The 15567-nt window shown below is 40.2% G+C and overlaps 1 protein-coding gene across 1 annotated transcript in view; it reads right to left on the reverse strand.

Moving 5' to 3' along the window:
• Positions 1–6259: 6259 nt before the first annotated feature.
• The window catches only part of ANO6 (anoctamin 6), a 67674-nt gene continuing 58366 nt past the window's right edge, over positions 6260–15567 (reverse strand). Inside the window, exons 15-21 of the mRNA XM_041411223.1 lie at positions 14734–14903; positions 14058–14155; positions 13306–13436; positions 12290–12495; positions 8038–8237; positions 7475–7580; positions 6260–6545 (exon numbers count right to left, since the gene is read on the reverse strand). Of these exons, the coding sequence (XP_041267157.1) occupies positions 6339–6545; positions 7475–7580; positions 8038–8237; positions 12290–12495; positions 13306–13436; positions 14058–14155; positions 14734–14903 (1118 nt within the window). The 3' untranslated portion in view covers positions 6260–6338. The remainder of the gene's footprint in view (positions 6546–7474; positions 7581–8037; positions 8238–12289; positions 12496–13305; positions 13437–14057; positions 14156–14733; positions 14904–15567) is intronic.

Below are 15567 nucleotides of genomic sequence, written 5' to 3' on the forward strand. Positions count from 1 at the left end.
AGGCTTCCCTGAAACAGGGCTACCTCTCCCACCGCCTCATCTCTACTTCCCACCCTGCGGGACCCTCTGTCAGGCTGCCCGTGCGGCCACAGCCACGCATGCCAGCGCAGCCACCGTGCCAGCACGGGCACCCGTGCCAGCACATCCATCCGTGCGGCTGCGCTCCCCTGCCCAGCGCACAGCTGCACAAACACGGGGGCTGGCAGCAGGCAGCCCCAGGGCGGCAGGGAGAAGGCAGAGCCCCTGCCTCCTTATGCTGGCACGGCTGCCAAAATATTTTCACATGAAAAGTAATCTTAACCCCTGGCAGCCTGGGTACTCTGAGCTCTATAAAACTCAAGAACACGACAAACCCCAAGCACCCTCAATCCTGAGAGGAGGGAATGGATATTGAGGGCTGAATGCCAGGCTGGGGGCATCAGGCACAACTTCCATTGGCCTTCCTGGCTCCAGCAAGTGAAGGTCCTGCAGTGCCCATCCAGAGAGGCTCACGATTTACTGCTCACTCTGAGCAGCCAGACCGGTTTAGAACGTGACTGCATGAATGAGCACAGTATGGCTGTAACAGGACACCAAGTGGGTACCAGAGAATGGGAGGTAAGACGATAGCTGCAGGTTGCTGTGGACCCCAGCACAGCTTACTTAGGCACTTGTGGGCATCATAATTTCTCAAAAAGCTGAGAAATTACGTGAGAGACTTATGAGGATACTGTACAAATACCTAACATCCCCCATCCTGATATTATGTTAATGCTATCAGAGTTGGTTGCAATTTCTCTTGTGTAGCACAATTTAAGATATGATTTTCTCCCCCCACCTTGTGCTCCCCCCAACTCTCTCTTCATATGCTGGAGGTGGCTTTTTGGTGACCTGGCCTGTGCATGCTGCACTTTGGAATGCAGTGGGATTTTCTCCCTAGTCTGTGATGTGTACTTGTTCTTCTTTTTCTTTCTCTTCAGCATTTAGGATATTACCATAGCCTACATATTTTTAGAGAAGAGTCTATCTTGATACAACTGATACAATTCCTGACTGATTAACTATAAGTTTAATCTCAGCCATTAGCATTGTTTTTACAGGATGTATCAGAGAATGCAGCAGAAATTGTAGAAAGCAATTTTAAAAGACTCTTGTTTTGAGGCACTTCCAGCTTGTCAATAAAAACCACTTTCTTCAACTTTCCTAAAGATAATTTTTTACTATTATCAGGCTATTAAAACACATTATTTTCTTATGAGGAAAATATAGCTCCAAGCTGTGCTGAGGTTATTTATTACTAACTACATCCATATCTTTTCAGTGTTTTGCATACCTGCTACTGATCCATGCTTGAGGTCCACAAAAATGCAAATAAAATAAAACTTGCAGTCACCATCACTTGCTCCCCTGTATTGGAAAAGCAGCCTTATGTAACAGACTGGAAATGACAGGTAGGCATACCAGAGGAAAATCTAGGCTTGGTGTGAGTTGCTCATACCTTTGCTGACATCTCTGGTGATGTGCAGGCAGAGCACAAAAACAGGGTTGGGTGTTCCAGGTGGGGCAGAACACAGTGTGCTTTCATCTGGTATATACTGACTATCCAAAATCAGTGCACTTCATCTGTTCTGTGACAGAAAGAATCACACTCTAGTATTACCAGAAATAAAATGCTATGCTTTGACTATTTATATTAAGTAGAAAAATAACTAAAGCCTGTTGTTTGAACAATTTTAAATGTGTAAGTCAATTCAAAACTGCATGATCCTCATATGGATTTGGGCTATGGGGATACTTTCTGCTTGTAGGACAATAGTCCTTATTATGTTTTATTCTAAAGTTTCTGCTGTTCTTGCTCTGACAAAGCCAAATTGAAGCAAGAGTGGCAGGGCAATGTGGGTACTGGCATCAGTAAGACACATAGCCCTTAGCACAAAACAGGCTGGAAGTGGTAGTATTTCTGCTTCTACAACTGTCATAAAGCTGCAGAAAGCAGATCCTGAGAATCTCTGTGAAATAAAACCAACACACTGCAGTGCAAAGGCCTCTATTTAAAATTACCCTCTAACCTTTCTGTTCTCTAAGTCTTAGGAAAGGATTTCCTGGAAGCAGAGAGCAAGACCCAGAGCAGAAGCAGAAGAGCACTGATGGCTGGATGGCAGGGAGGGACAGGGTGGACTGCCTGGAGGTGGGAGCATCCCAGACTCGATCCAGATGAAGAAATAAATGATGACTGAAACACAACACAGGGTTTATCATGACAGGAGTGAAAGTTTATAAAGACCTAAACTGTTTATTTATATGAAAGCATAATGGTCCTTGCCATCAACGTGATGTTGAAAGGAATGACTTCCATCTAGGGGATGCAGAAAAACCCAGAAGATAAATTTCAGCACTAGTAACAGTTTAATGGAATAAGATTGAAAAAGAGGATGAATTTGGAAATTAGACCGGGATGACACTGTAATAATTTAAGTGTAGCATTTGGCAGCAGCGGTATCATTCAAGGAAAAACAAACAACACAAATCAACATCATATGTATTGATATTTTAAAATAGACTTTATTTAATGACAATAAATATAAAGAAATCTTAATATTCAGAAACGAATTGCAAACATTCTTAGAAAAAATAAAAAATACACTCTTACATTCTGAATTTATTGACATACACAGAGTCTAAAACAGTGGTGATAGTCTGTAATTTATGGTACTTGTTAAGGCAATGAAATGGTCACTGGCCCAAATTCACCCTGACTTCAACAGATCTGTACAAAGTAGGAGTTTGATCTACATATCAAGTGTAGAAAAAAGGTAAAATGGAGTCAGAGTTTAAAACAAATGCTGATTTTCCCTTCAAACAGATTTTTAATTAAAGTGACAAAGGCTAAAAAAGAAATTACAAATACTCATATGTTGGCAACTGGCCCCCAGCATTTTGTTCTTAAGCCTCCACAAAGCTTCCGGCATGCAAGCAGAACACATTTCAGCAGCTGGAGGTAGAGGCTTCAGAAGCTGCACAGCTTAAATCAAACTATTAGAATGCAATTATCAGGCACTGTGTTGGTTTCCCTCTTCTTTCTCTGATTCAGAACTGTGCTGTGAATAACACAGAGCACATGGCAAACTGAACTGAATTCCTGATGTAATGTCTTCCAAAATGAAATGTTACAGCTACATTAGCAAGGAGCATGGCATTTCAGAAGCAAATCACTGGAGCAAACTGTTAATGTTGGCTAGGTGATGCCCCTGCAGAGCTCACCACTCTCTTCAGCCCAGCTCTGGTTTCAGCAGACTAAGGGCCTGTCAGTGACCATTAAGAGCATATCTAAAAGCTGTTTTCTGGGTCAGTTTGGGCCGAAAGGAACTCAGTCCATGTGTGCCCAGAATGATCTGTGATGTCTCCCAGAAAATGGAGACAAGTGGAAGACTGGTTTCCAAGCACATTTGTCATCTGAACAAAAAAGGTTACATAGAAACACACTCAGGGCTGATTAGGATTTTATTATGGGAGGAGCCCAAGCCATAGGCACATAGGCTTTGCTGATGTAGCAGGTTTTTTAATTCTTATTTTAAAGGCAGGAATATAAACTCTTTATGACACTGAGGGCTAACTCCCCCTTTAGGAAATGATGCCAACTGATGTAGAAAGAAACAATTTGGAGAGTCCCTAGGTATCAAATAAGGTGCATAAGTTTAGCACTTCTGAAAATCAGCCTTAAGCTCTGCCACTACTCAAAATATGACAATAAGTTTGTTTGCTAGTCTCTTTAGCTCTCAAAGAGCTTCCTTAAGACCAAATAATTACCTGAAATGGTACCACTTTGTGCTGCATTTCCCCCCCTTTATCACAGGATGCCTCCTTATCTGCCCCAGCCCTCTAACACCACGTCTGGAAAGGTATTTAAGGCACACTGGTGCTGTGATCACTGATGAGGGAATAAAAATGGCATCTCTCATTTGAACACGATTGCAAATCAGAAAGGTCCAGTTGAAAGTTAAAATCAAAAGCTCCAAGCATGAATGGAGCCAACTGTCCAATCTAACTCATTTTCCACAGGGAAATTCTGAGTACTTCACTAAAATTTTTCCTTGAAACAGTTTTTTTGACAAAAGTTGGTTTTAACTGAAAGTTTGGTATATTATGCAGTGACCGGACCAGAGGGAGTGGGCAGAAACTGAAACACTTTTTCACTGTGAGGATGACTGAGCAGTGGCACAGGTGGCCCAGAGAGGTTGTGGAGTCTCCATCCCTGGAAATATTCAAAGGAGAAGACTAGCCTGGATGAACAGAGAGCTTTGGCTGGAACTCAGGTAGAAAAGGAGAGTTGATGACCTTTGAAAAAGGGGCATTCAGCTCAAGAAGAGAGATCTTTTATTGGATGGGGTAGAAAACACACAGACAAAAATGAGGAAAGGGCTGAGGTACTCAATGCATTTTTGCCTCAGTCTTTAGTAGTAAGACCAGTTGTTCTCTGAGAACCCAACCCCCTGACCTGGGAGACAGGGGCAGGGAGCAGAATGAAGCCCTCATAATCCAAGGGGAAATGGTCCGTGACCTGCTACACCACTTAGACACAAGTCCCTGGGGCTGAATGGGCACTGATCTGCTCACAGCTTGGGCAGACCTACTGCTGGCTAGATAAAAAACTGGCTGGATGGCTGGGCTCAGAGAGAGGTATTTAAAAGACATGTAGATGTGGCACTCAGGGACATGGTTTAGTTGTGGACTTGGCAGTGTCAGGTTAATGGTTAGACTCGATAATTGTAAAGGTCTTTTCCAGTCTGAATAATCTTGTGAATCTGTAGGGTTTGCTCAAAAGATGGGCTTGAGTTACATGGCACTCAGTATTTGGAGATTTTGCTGCAAAATTCATAGGTTTAATTCCTTCTGATTATTGACTGGGTAAAATGCATCTTCCAAATGCTATTTAATTTCTGTAGATGGACTTCATATTTAAAAAGCTATATGAATAATCTGTATAAAAATTCTGCATACCTATTGCATTTAAGAAGAGTACAAAATTACAAACATAAAGTAGTCACCTGGTTTAGAGAGCACAGGCACATTTTTCTTTTTTAAAAAGGTTTTGGTGATTTATATAAATTTGTTCATTAAAACTGGTAAAAAAGAAAGCAAGTTAATAATCTGCAATATCACTCCTTCAGGCACAAAATAGCTCTCCACATACGTGCCTAATCTGTAATTCCCAGTTTGCAGCTGGAGCTAAAATAAGCGGGGAGATCGGCAGCCTGATTTGGAGATGCCTGATGGCTGTAGCACATGCCTCCACACCTCTGACATCCTTCCATATTATTCAAAGCTTCACAGCATAGTTAAGGCCTATTAAATGGTTTATTCCAATCTCCAATTCCAATAGATTCATAGTCTTGTCAGAACTCACTTTATCACACAATGTTGTATCAAAATGTTCAGCTGCACATTCGTCCTATGTCAAAACCTCAGGGAAGAGCATGTTCTGGCGTGAGAGAAATGCAAAAGACAGCCCTCCACAAATATTGATTTAGTATGTGAAAAGACTTTTAACACTTATTGCTTTTACAGGTAGGAGACCTTCAAGGCTATGAGCATTTAGCTCAGAATGGGCGAGAGAACTAATGAAAGTACATTGACTGGGGAAAGATAAAATGCCTGAGTTTTCTACTCACTTGGCGTGCTGTAAGGTCAGTTTGTATGCATTGATTTCAAAGACAATCCTCCTGTTTACACAGAGATTGATGAACAGGATGGGCTTACAGTCCTGTTGCTTCTTGTGATCCAAGTCCATGATTAATTGAAATATCTTGTTATCCATTTAAGTCTCAGTATGCATAGCTAATTCAGAGTAGCAAACAACCATGCTTAGCATGCCAATTCCCATGGATTTTGACTTGTATTTTCTTTCTTTTTCCTTCATGTTTTTGCTTTTCCTCTTCATTTTATAGCTGAGGTCTGCATTAGCAAGCAATCAAAATTCCTTCATTGGATGCAATGATATTCTTATAGCAAATCATTCTTGTTCTTAAGGCTTATTCAAGTTAGTCTAGTTATCTAATAGCTGATGCTTAAGAAAAGTAGAAAGCAGCTTAGGTGTTTGGGAATTAATCTGCATCTTCTTAAAAGGATAAATAATTTTTGTCTTTTTTTTTTTTATTTAATATGTCCTAAAAAGCTGTTAAAAAAAAATGGTAACTCTTATCTGCGTAGCAGTGGTTGCATTTGTCCAAGGAAAACTGGTAAATGAGCATGTAAGAGTTGCAAGAAACAATGTTTAGTAAATCCAAAGTGCTTGATAGCTATTGGCAATATCTGGACAGATATCAGTCGTCCAAGTACTGTTATTCCATATGAAAAAGTACTTATTCATCTTTAGGTCGGAAAGTGCTGTCTGCTCCTTTGATGATTTTCTCAGCTATTTTGCCCATCGTTTTTTTCACACCTTTGAGATCATTCTCATGTAATAGTTTCTGTGTGAGGTACTTCTCTCGTTTGACTTTGCTCTTGGTCTTCTCTGATACATCCGGAATTACATATGAAATAATAAACTTCACAAAGTATATGACATGCTGGGAAAGGTGAAAATGAAAAAATGTCAGTCAGGATGAACAGGACATTATTTTCATTATGAATGAAATGTCACTTTTTGTCTTAAGACGCTGAGCTGATTCAGCGTCAGTATCTAACACTATAGAAAAATATTTTAAAAAGACATGTCTAATAAGATAGAATAATTATCTGACAAAGAAGAATTTCTGATTTTCCAATCCTGATTTGAGCAAGGACTTCTCAGCCTGCTTTGGGGAAACCCTGGTACACAGTGCTTCCATCCTGCATGGAAACACTTGTTACAGTTTCCTATAAGATTTTTTATGTTTGTTCAAATGACTCTGGGGCAATTACTTTTCTCTGATACAGGAATTCTGCTCTAACCACTTTCTGATGACTTCAGTAGTCCCTGGATCAGGACCTAAACACATTTAATAATTAAATAACACCCAATATTTCTCTCTCTTCATCTTGGACTAATTCCCATCTTTTGTAAGCTCAGGCTGTAGCTGCAGAGGAAGGAGCAATTGTTTTTTGATGATCATCTAGAGACTCACTTCTTACAGGGACTGTCTTTATAGACTTCACTCTGCCGTGTACTGTACCTGTATTACGTACATTATTACGAACAGGTATCATGCATGTGCATTCAGGACGCTGTGTGCAAACCTCCTCTAAGTACATGTATCCCATTTCTGCTACTAAAAATTATTCTACAGTTCTTGAGAAAAGAAGCTGCAGATATGCGGGGCAATCCTCAGCTGATGTCATGATTTCAGGGAATTATTTTTCCAATGTTGCTATTCTTTATTGACATCTACCGAGTTCTTGCTCGCGCTAGCACAGACCACCAGCTCTGATAGCTGTGCCTGGACCAAATGCCTCTGAAGGATTTTCCTCAGGGAGGGAAGAGACTAAATAGGCAATGCTCAAACCCCCATACACCGACCTCCATGACAATGATGAAAGCCAGCTTGGCTGCAATGACATGCCAGTAGTATATGTTGTGCTCATACTGGTGCTGGTGACCGGGAGGGTAGCGGAGATCCCGGTATCTGAAAGCAAGGCAGGAAAGTCAGGAGCTGGTCTCTGGCACCTCTGCAGTACGGCACTGCGGCCAGAGGATGGAGCACGACATGGCCCTGCTTAATGTGTCCTGGAACAGTTAGCTCAGGCAACTACTCTGATGGGTAAAATCATATCTGCCAGATAAGCCATATTTGGCTGAAACGTTGTATTTTTGCCATGCTATTAAGAATTACTGATAAAAATTTTAAGGTGCTTTTTTGGGAAAACTATCAGCTAGGAGAAAGCCAAATTAAAAAAAAGTATTTTCTGAATAGCACAAACTTATGGGTGAATACTTCCACTCCATCCTGCCATTCAAAATAAGCTGAGTTTTCCTGTGTTTCCATGTTTCCTAAGGGATATTGTTAAATGAATAAGATGGCTTAGATATAAACCCCATTATTTTTGTAATTGGAAAATGACAAATACATATTAGACACTTGCCTGCATGTTGTTTGGTTCCCAAACCAAGGGGAGGAAGGCTTGCTTGCATTCTTGAAGTCTGATATATTGAAGACAGAAAGTGTGCTGTTTATATACCCCTCCATAGTGTGAGTGCTGTGACTCCCGTAAGGAGGGACCGAAAAGGACCAGTAATAAACCAGACGAGGAATCATGTCAGATGTAAAAGCAATGATCAAAGCCTGCATTTCAGACAGAGAAAACAAAAAAGCAGAGCAGCATTAAAGAAATAAGCCTCAATATGCATTCCTTTGCCATATACTTAGCAACTCAAAAGTTAGCACATGAGCTAAAAATAGAAAATAGGTTCTTTTCCCACCAGTGGTTGTTCATTCTGTAAATAAGCATGTAGTCTCTCATGGGCACAAAACAATCCCTTTCTGGCATGTGCACTCTGTACAGTTTCTAAATTATGCTAGCTCTGCTGAATGCCTTAAAACAGTTAAACTATAAAACACTTTTTTCACGTGCACGCAGAGAAGATCAGCAAATGTGCTTCTTATGAGTACTAATGAGATGCTTGAAGAAATTCTGCCTGATGAAACTAATGAAAACAACAGAAGAGTTCTTCAGTAATAGAAAATTAAATGTCAGCAGGTTCTCCGATGTCTGAGTAAAGGAATTAAATAAATTAGATATATAACGGATCCATCTCTGATCCTAGAAACATCCCACCCTTTCTGAGGTGCTAGCCAGCCCAAATTCGTCTTGGTACTTGTTGCCTCCTACTATAGCATGTGGAAACTGCTCTTGATGCCAAGATAATTTTTTTTAGTAGCAGCTGCATAGTGCTGTTTTATATGACGTGACCATTTGTTTTTATCTTGCTCCCAAGAGAGTCCCTGTCCTACTCAGTCTCCTAGTCACAAACTGGGTAGGAAATATGATCTGTGGGTTTGTTGTGGGAAGTCTTTTCTAAACTCATGAACTTCCCAAAACATCCTATTCTGGAGGACAGGTTAACTATCTTTAATCCAATTTCCTCCCCTGCTACTGCAAGTTCAAAAGGTTTCCCTGTGAGGAAGACTTTCCACTGGCAAGATCTGCAGCTGAGTATTTAGCGAGAGGCTGCCCAGCCAACTCATGGCAACAGGCGCCTCTGGTGGAGGCACCTGAGGAGGAGTGACCAGCTGCACTCCAGGACTCAGAGAGAAGTGTTTTGTCCCATCCCAGGATAAAAATACCCACTTGACAACATGGATGGAAAGAACCAGGGCAGAGACATGGAAGAGAAAGGTGTGAAGTAGGGATCTGATGAGATCAGGTGAAAGGAGGTTTAGGCACAGATGTAGAAAAGAGGCAGAAAAAACTACAGGAAAATCATAGGACAGAGTCAGGGGCAAAGTCAAGCAATAATGGGTAACAGACGAGCACAAAAACTGGTTAATATCTGTTTTTACTCCCCATCATGCCAGTCTGTAATTCATGAGATCTGTATTTCCTTATTTTGATGACATGGGACAGAAAGTTTCCATTTTTGTGCAGCATTTCTGGCCAGACAGTCCCAGCCTGAGGAGGTATTTGTAACAGCTGCAGCAAAAAGAAAGGGGAGAGAGGAGAAAGGGTGAAAAAAAATGTGGATAACTCTTCTACAGTTCCTTGAACAATGCTTTGGTGGCAGTGCTAGCTAAAACAAACTCCTCCATCTGCCTCTAGCAGTTGACTTGGGCTCTGTGCTGGCTTGGGCAGTCCTGGCCCCATCCAGCAGATAGATGAAAATGCTGATCTGACTGGGAATCACCACTGGATCCTTTCCCTCGTCTGATTCATCATGTGAATCAGCACAGTGCAAGAGACAGGAGCAAGGAGGAAAGACAGCAAAGGGAAAGAGCAGGGAGTTGAAAAGGAGGCAAGACCCACCCTACCTCAAGTAGCACCACTGCCAAATGATGAATGATATCCTAGCGTCTTACCTTTTGCTAAGTTGGCTTACTTTGAAGAACCTGAGAAGCTAAACTGTAGTTAAGATAAAAGTTGCAGAAACAATCCTTCTGAGACTGTGGTCCAAGATCTGTATTTAGTTCTCCAGAATATTGTTATGAGTTCAGCTGAGAGAAAGTTTGGCTGATGAGAAACAAAAGGAAGGCATCCTAGGTCTAAAACTCATTGAAAATTTTCAAGGATAAGGTGTTTTTCTTGTACTGCACTTTGGCTTAAATCAAATGTAGTTGGCATGCACTTTTAAAAACTGTTTTTAAGCATTATATGCCAGTGTGAAATGAAGTGAAAATTATGTGTTGTTTATATTTACATGCTGAGTAGGTGTTTTTGACTGACAAGAAGTATATATATTACTGTGTCTTGCAGCTGCAGGGGGACGACCTCACAGCTAAATTACTCTGTTTTTAACTCTGAAGCAGAATTAAAAGTAGAGTAGAAGTAGAGTATTTGTAGTCTGAATTACAAGTATAGAAAATTTTTGTTAAATAAACTTTCTTTCTGTTCATTAGCTCACCTAGTCAGACCATAAATTAATTAATATCAACTTAACAGTAAAGCAAAAATATTCCTTCTCCCTTTGGACCAAATGAGTTTGATGCTGCTTCTTTGTACCAGAAAGATGCTGGAATATGGTATTTACAGAGCTTAATATTTGATCTTACTGAATATTTTTTGCAAGGCCCCAGGTCTCTCATCATCCTAAATCTGAGCCTTGTCTCACTCTCCTCCCTCTCTCAGAATGATCTCCAGATGTGCTCCAGAGAGCTTCAAGGACAGAAATACGAGAACTAATCCTACGGCATCCTCTCAAAGGAAAAACTTTTTTTCCTCTTGAATTATGGGCTGCATTTCAGAGTATTGCACTGGAGAACTACAAACAAACAGCACATTCTTTGCTTCCCAAGCCTTACTGCACACAGTTTTCCATTTATACCATAACTAATTAAAATCAGTCTTCAAATCAACAACAGATGCAATAGGAAGTCCAGCGCCTCATGGCAACTCTCAAAACTGGTGGCTTTGTGCAAAAATTGATTGCAAGTACTAGCAGCTGCTACAAAGGTAACATGCCTGAAGGAGAAGATGCACCAAGGGGAAGATGATACACTCCCCAAGTATAATCAGCTGTAACAAGTCATGTAGAAGAGAAGAAACAATTTCTGTGTACTAAGATAAAATCAAGGCAGGGTTGTTAAACACTGATGACTTGGATCGGTTGCTGGATGTCAAACAAGGAAAGAAACACACTAAAAGGAGAAAAACAGCTTCTAGCATTTGCTCAAGCACATGGCTTTATGGCCCTCACTTCATTAGCAATAAATACCAATCTCTGTGAGGTCCTCACAACACGTGCAGCGGGGCTGTCTGAACGTGACAGTCTCTGGGGCTGAGCCCCTCGCACGCGACAGCCCCACAGGGTGAGCGGCTGATGCCCTGCTTGCACGCTGACATCATCTGCAGAAAGCAGGGCACAAACAACGCCTGACAGAAACCTACACGTGGCTCAGTCAACCCGAGGTCACCACAGCCACTGTAACTCTGCCCTGAATACCATGAGAACTGTGATAAGGTACAATATTTTAAAGAAATCTTGAGATACACCTTCAACTTCTAGTTTCATATTGGATTACAAGATCCAGCTGGATTGATGAGGAAATACAGTTATCCAATAGCATAAGATATTTGGATTTCTCTGAAAACAGAACAGCCACTTTGTTGAGAAAGGCTATTCCCTATGGATAGTCTGAGGTGTTATTGCGCCTGCAGAAGAAACCAGTGGCCATTATTCCTTTAAAAAAGGCCAGCAGCAAGAATTTTCTGTAAGTTAATACATACTAGTTCCTGTTTAAGAATAAGCAATCAGATAATCCACAGTGCTAAATCACAATGGCTTATTTTTCTTCCCAAAATGCAGGCTACAAATAAAATATTGGTGAATTAAAAAAAAAAAAAAAGGTCTGAATTTCATTGTTAGAAGTATATTAATCAGAGTTTTTTCTTAAATATTTTGAATAAACTCTCTTAAAATTCAGTTTATTATGTACTTAAAACAATTAAGTACAACTGAAGAACAGATTAGAGTCTGAATTCTCAGAAAATTAATTCTGATATGCAATTTTGAACACACGTGGTATTTTTAAGCACACAAGAAAGAAGCTGACTTTCTCTTTTCAGAAGACTTGCCGTAAGGATCATTTCAGTTGCATTGCCACACACACAGCATTCCCACATTTGGATGTAGCACCTGCAGAGAAGGCGTTTTCTCTTTTGCTGCTCTTAGCGCCGTACTTACATTGGTGACCACGGCCAGAATGGCTATGCCCTGCAGGATGGGCTGCCAGGCGCCAATGTCCTGTGCCTTCTGTGGAACCATGCGCCTGAACTGCGTTGTCAGTTTCCACGCATCCAGCCGGATTTCCAGCATGTTGTTCATAAGGGCCAGAAGAGGAGCCAGGGGGAATGATGCCACAAAGAGCGTCACAAAGCCAAACTGTATAACTGTGAAAGGGAGAGGTTACATGTTACATCTCCAGGAAATGAGGCTTTCATTTCCTGGAGACGAGCAAGTGTAGGCGTGTATAGTTCATATACTCAGGTATTCAGGTGGAAGAAACAAGGAAGAGTAGCTGGGTTCCTAGTGAATCTTTTGGATGAGAAAATAGTAGCACAACAGTACTGGAAAAACCTGCTAGGTGAAGGGGACAGGAAAATATTATAAATCACAAGACAGCATAAGGAACTATTCTGGGTATTCAGATATCCATTTCTTTCTGACATCTTTACCATGAAGACCTGGAAATCTCATGACTATCTGTCTCCGTACTGAACTGGAAGGCCCAACAATCATCTTGCTTCTGTCTGGGTACTGCCTTAATCACACTGGCAATGTTGTCACAGAATGGATGGTGGCAACAAACCAGCCAAGGCCTGCCAGCTCCCAGGTTACCAGCAACGAGTCCTGGTGACTGCAGACCTCCAGCAGAGCAGTCTGACACAGGGCTCTGCTGTGCAGCACCAGAACACGACAGGGGTCTGCCTTCTGAATGCATTTCTCACAGGATTAGGCAAGGAAGCAGCAGTACTCCTCCTTGTACAATCACATGCTGCTTCCTAGTTATAAAATGGATTAAGGTTTAGCTGCTTAATAAAAACTTGTAAAACCATCTGCAATGGCTCAATCAAAACTTGTCTCAGAAAACATTAATGTCTCCTCTGTCCACCATATTAAACATTGCTTGTGTGAAGATTTTCTTTAGAACATGTTTGTATCCAGCAGAAGTGGTGAATCCAGACTAAACTGTTCCTTACCCATTTCAAGATACTCATAAAATAGTCCAAGTTTTCCAATGGGTTGGAGGTGGTAGTCATGTTCCCAACGTGGAACAACTTTTTCTGATTTAGCAGCTGCAGAATATCGTCCAATTAGATTCTTGATCAAACTATCATATGGGGAGAAAGAGAACATTAACATTGGTAAAAGAACCTAAAAAAGTTGAGTAAATGCAAAGAAAAGTTGGCATTTCTGCTTTTACATTTCTGCTGTAGGTTTAAACAATGGATTTATTTCTGAATTATTCAAAAATTTCTTCCTAAGAAAAGCAACTATTGTTGCCTTATCCTTAAAGTGGGTTTTTACAAGCCATAAATAAGAGTGTAAATATACCAGAACCACAGTGATTTGTATCTCGTAAATGAGTTAAAATAGTAACTTATATATATGACTTTTAAAATCCCAATGTATAACAACAAATCATTCCAATTAATATTAAGCAAGTCTTCAGTTTAATATTGTCATAGCTTCTACTGCCTCAGTTTTGAATATTCAACCTGAAACACATCGAGTTTGACTTGCAGAGGAAGGAAGAATTTCTGATTAGAATTAAAATCAGTTAAAACAACAGAGACAGGAGCCCAGACCAAAAAAGACTCCAAGGACAAGTCTTATTCTTTCAGAATACAATATGCACTTACCAAACTCAGTGATCAAATGCCTGAAGGCATCAAGCAAAACAGTATTTTTCAACCATGAAAGAGCAGATTACTTAATAGTTTGAACTTACGGAACAAGCACTTCTTGGATGTTGTTCCAGATAGCTTTCCCTCCCACTATGATGGCAAGCTGGGTTGTGAGCTCGAGGAGACATCCACCTGGATCACACTGAAGTTTGGGTGAGACAGGAAAATTTTTTTGCGGTTGGGTAACTTTTCAGGCATGAATGAAGCATTTAAAATTAATTTCAAATAATTAAAATAATTAATATTATTAATATTCCTGATTTATTATAAAAACATTACTGAAAGCATTCAAAGAAGACTTCCTAGGCACACCTTTCCAGTAAGGTATGCAAAAGCCAAATCCAGGCCACATATGGTAGGTTGCCAGAATACAGTGAAAGAGTGAAATACCAGGTGAAGTCATGCAGCTCTGTGCTATCACCAGGTCAGGGTCACACAGCAAAATAGGAATGCTTGTACTGATATTCTCTCTTTTCTGTGTGCCCAGTCACAGATTGCAGGACCATGGTAAAATACACTTTTCTGGGTACATGTGATACATTTCTAAGCTCAACTGGTCTTGTGCCATATTCTTTTATGCTAGGGGTTAGTAAGGAGGTAATTACCTTGGGAGGCAGTCACTTTTAAACCCTAGGGTTAAATATGTACAACTATGTTTTACTTTATACACTCCAAATTGCAGCACAATACCTGGACTAATCATACATTCTACATTCTTACCTCTTCATTGCGATACTTTCCTAGCCAATAAACTGGACTTCCAGGGTGACCTACGAATTTACCCTTAAAGAAAGCTATGTAGAAGCATGAAGAATAGTAGTTGACAAACTGGAACAAGAACATCTTTGTGGTCAGACTGTTTTCATAGTCAGTCTGTGTCCTTGGAAGTTCTGCAAAGAAAGAAAAGTAAATAAATTTTAAAAAACCGAACCCAACCTACAAGTAACCTACAAGCCGTTCTAGAGACTCAGCTGCAAAATATCTGTATGCCTCATATTCCTTTATATGACTGAGAGCATTATCATTTAGATTGTACCTAATCCCCGTGTATACTATAATCATTATATAATTCTAAAACTGTATGGGTTGCAAAAAGAAAAGAACTTGTTCCCTGACAATAAAGAAAGAGAAGACACAAGAATTCTAATAATTCAGGGGAAGAAAAGGCACCCAAATCCAGAAGACTCGACAAAGATGCAAATGTAGCACTTTGAACTGATGAACCAGTATTAAGTGAAAACACCACATTACTTCATGCATCTAAAGTAAAACAGCTACTTTAATGTTGATGGTCTGGATATAGAGAATAATATTATTTGGATATAGAGAATAATATTGTTTGTGACTGTTTATCTGTTTAAACATCAGAGTGGTAAGTAGCTTTGGAATGGTGATCTTAGTTCACTTATTTACAAGAAAATAGCTATTTTTCCCATAAACAAAAGCTAATATAATTGAATGTGTTATGCCTTACTGATCTGTTTTCATAAAGCTTGGTTGTTGTAGTAATTTTCTTTGCTTTGTATGTTTCACAAGCACAAAACTGTAAACAAT

Source organism: Onychostruthus taczanowskii, unplaced genomic scaffold (genome assembly GCF_017590055.1).
Source record: "Onychostruthus taczanowskii isolate IOZ18803 unplaced genomic scaffold, ASM1759005v1 scaffold35, whole genome shotgun sequence".
Classification (NCBI taxonomy): Eukaryota; Metazoa; Chordata; class Aves; order Passeriformes; family Passeridae; genus Onychostruthus; species Onychostruthus taczanowskii.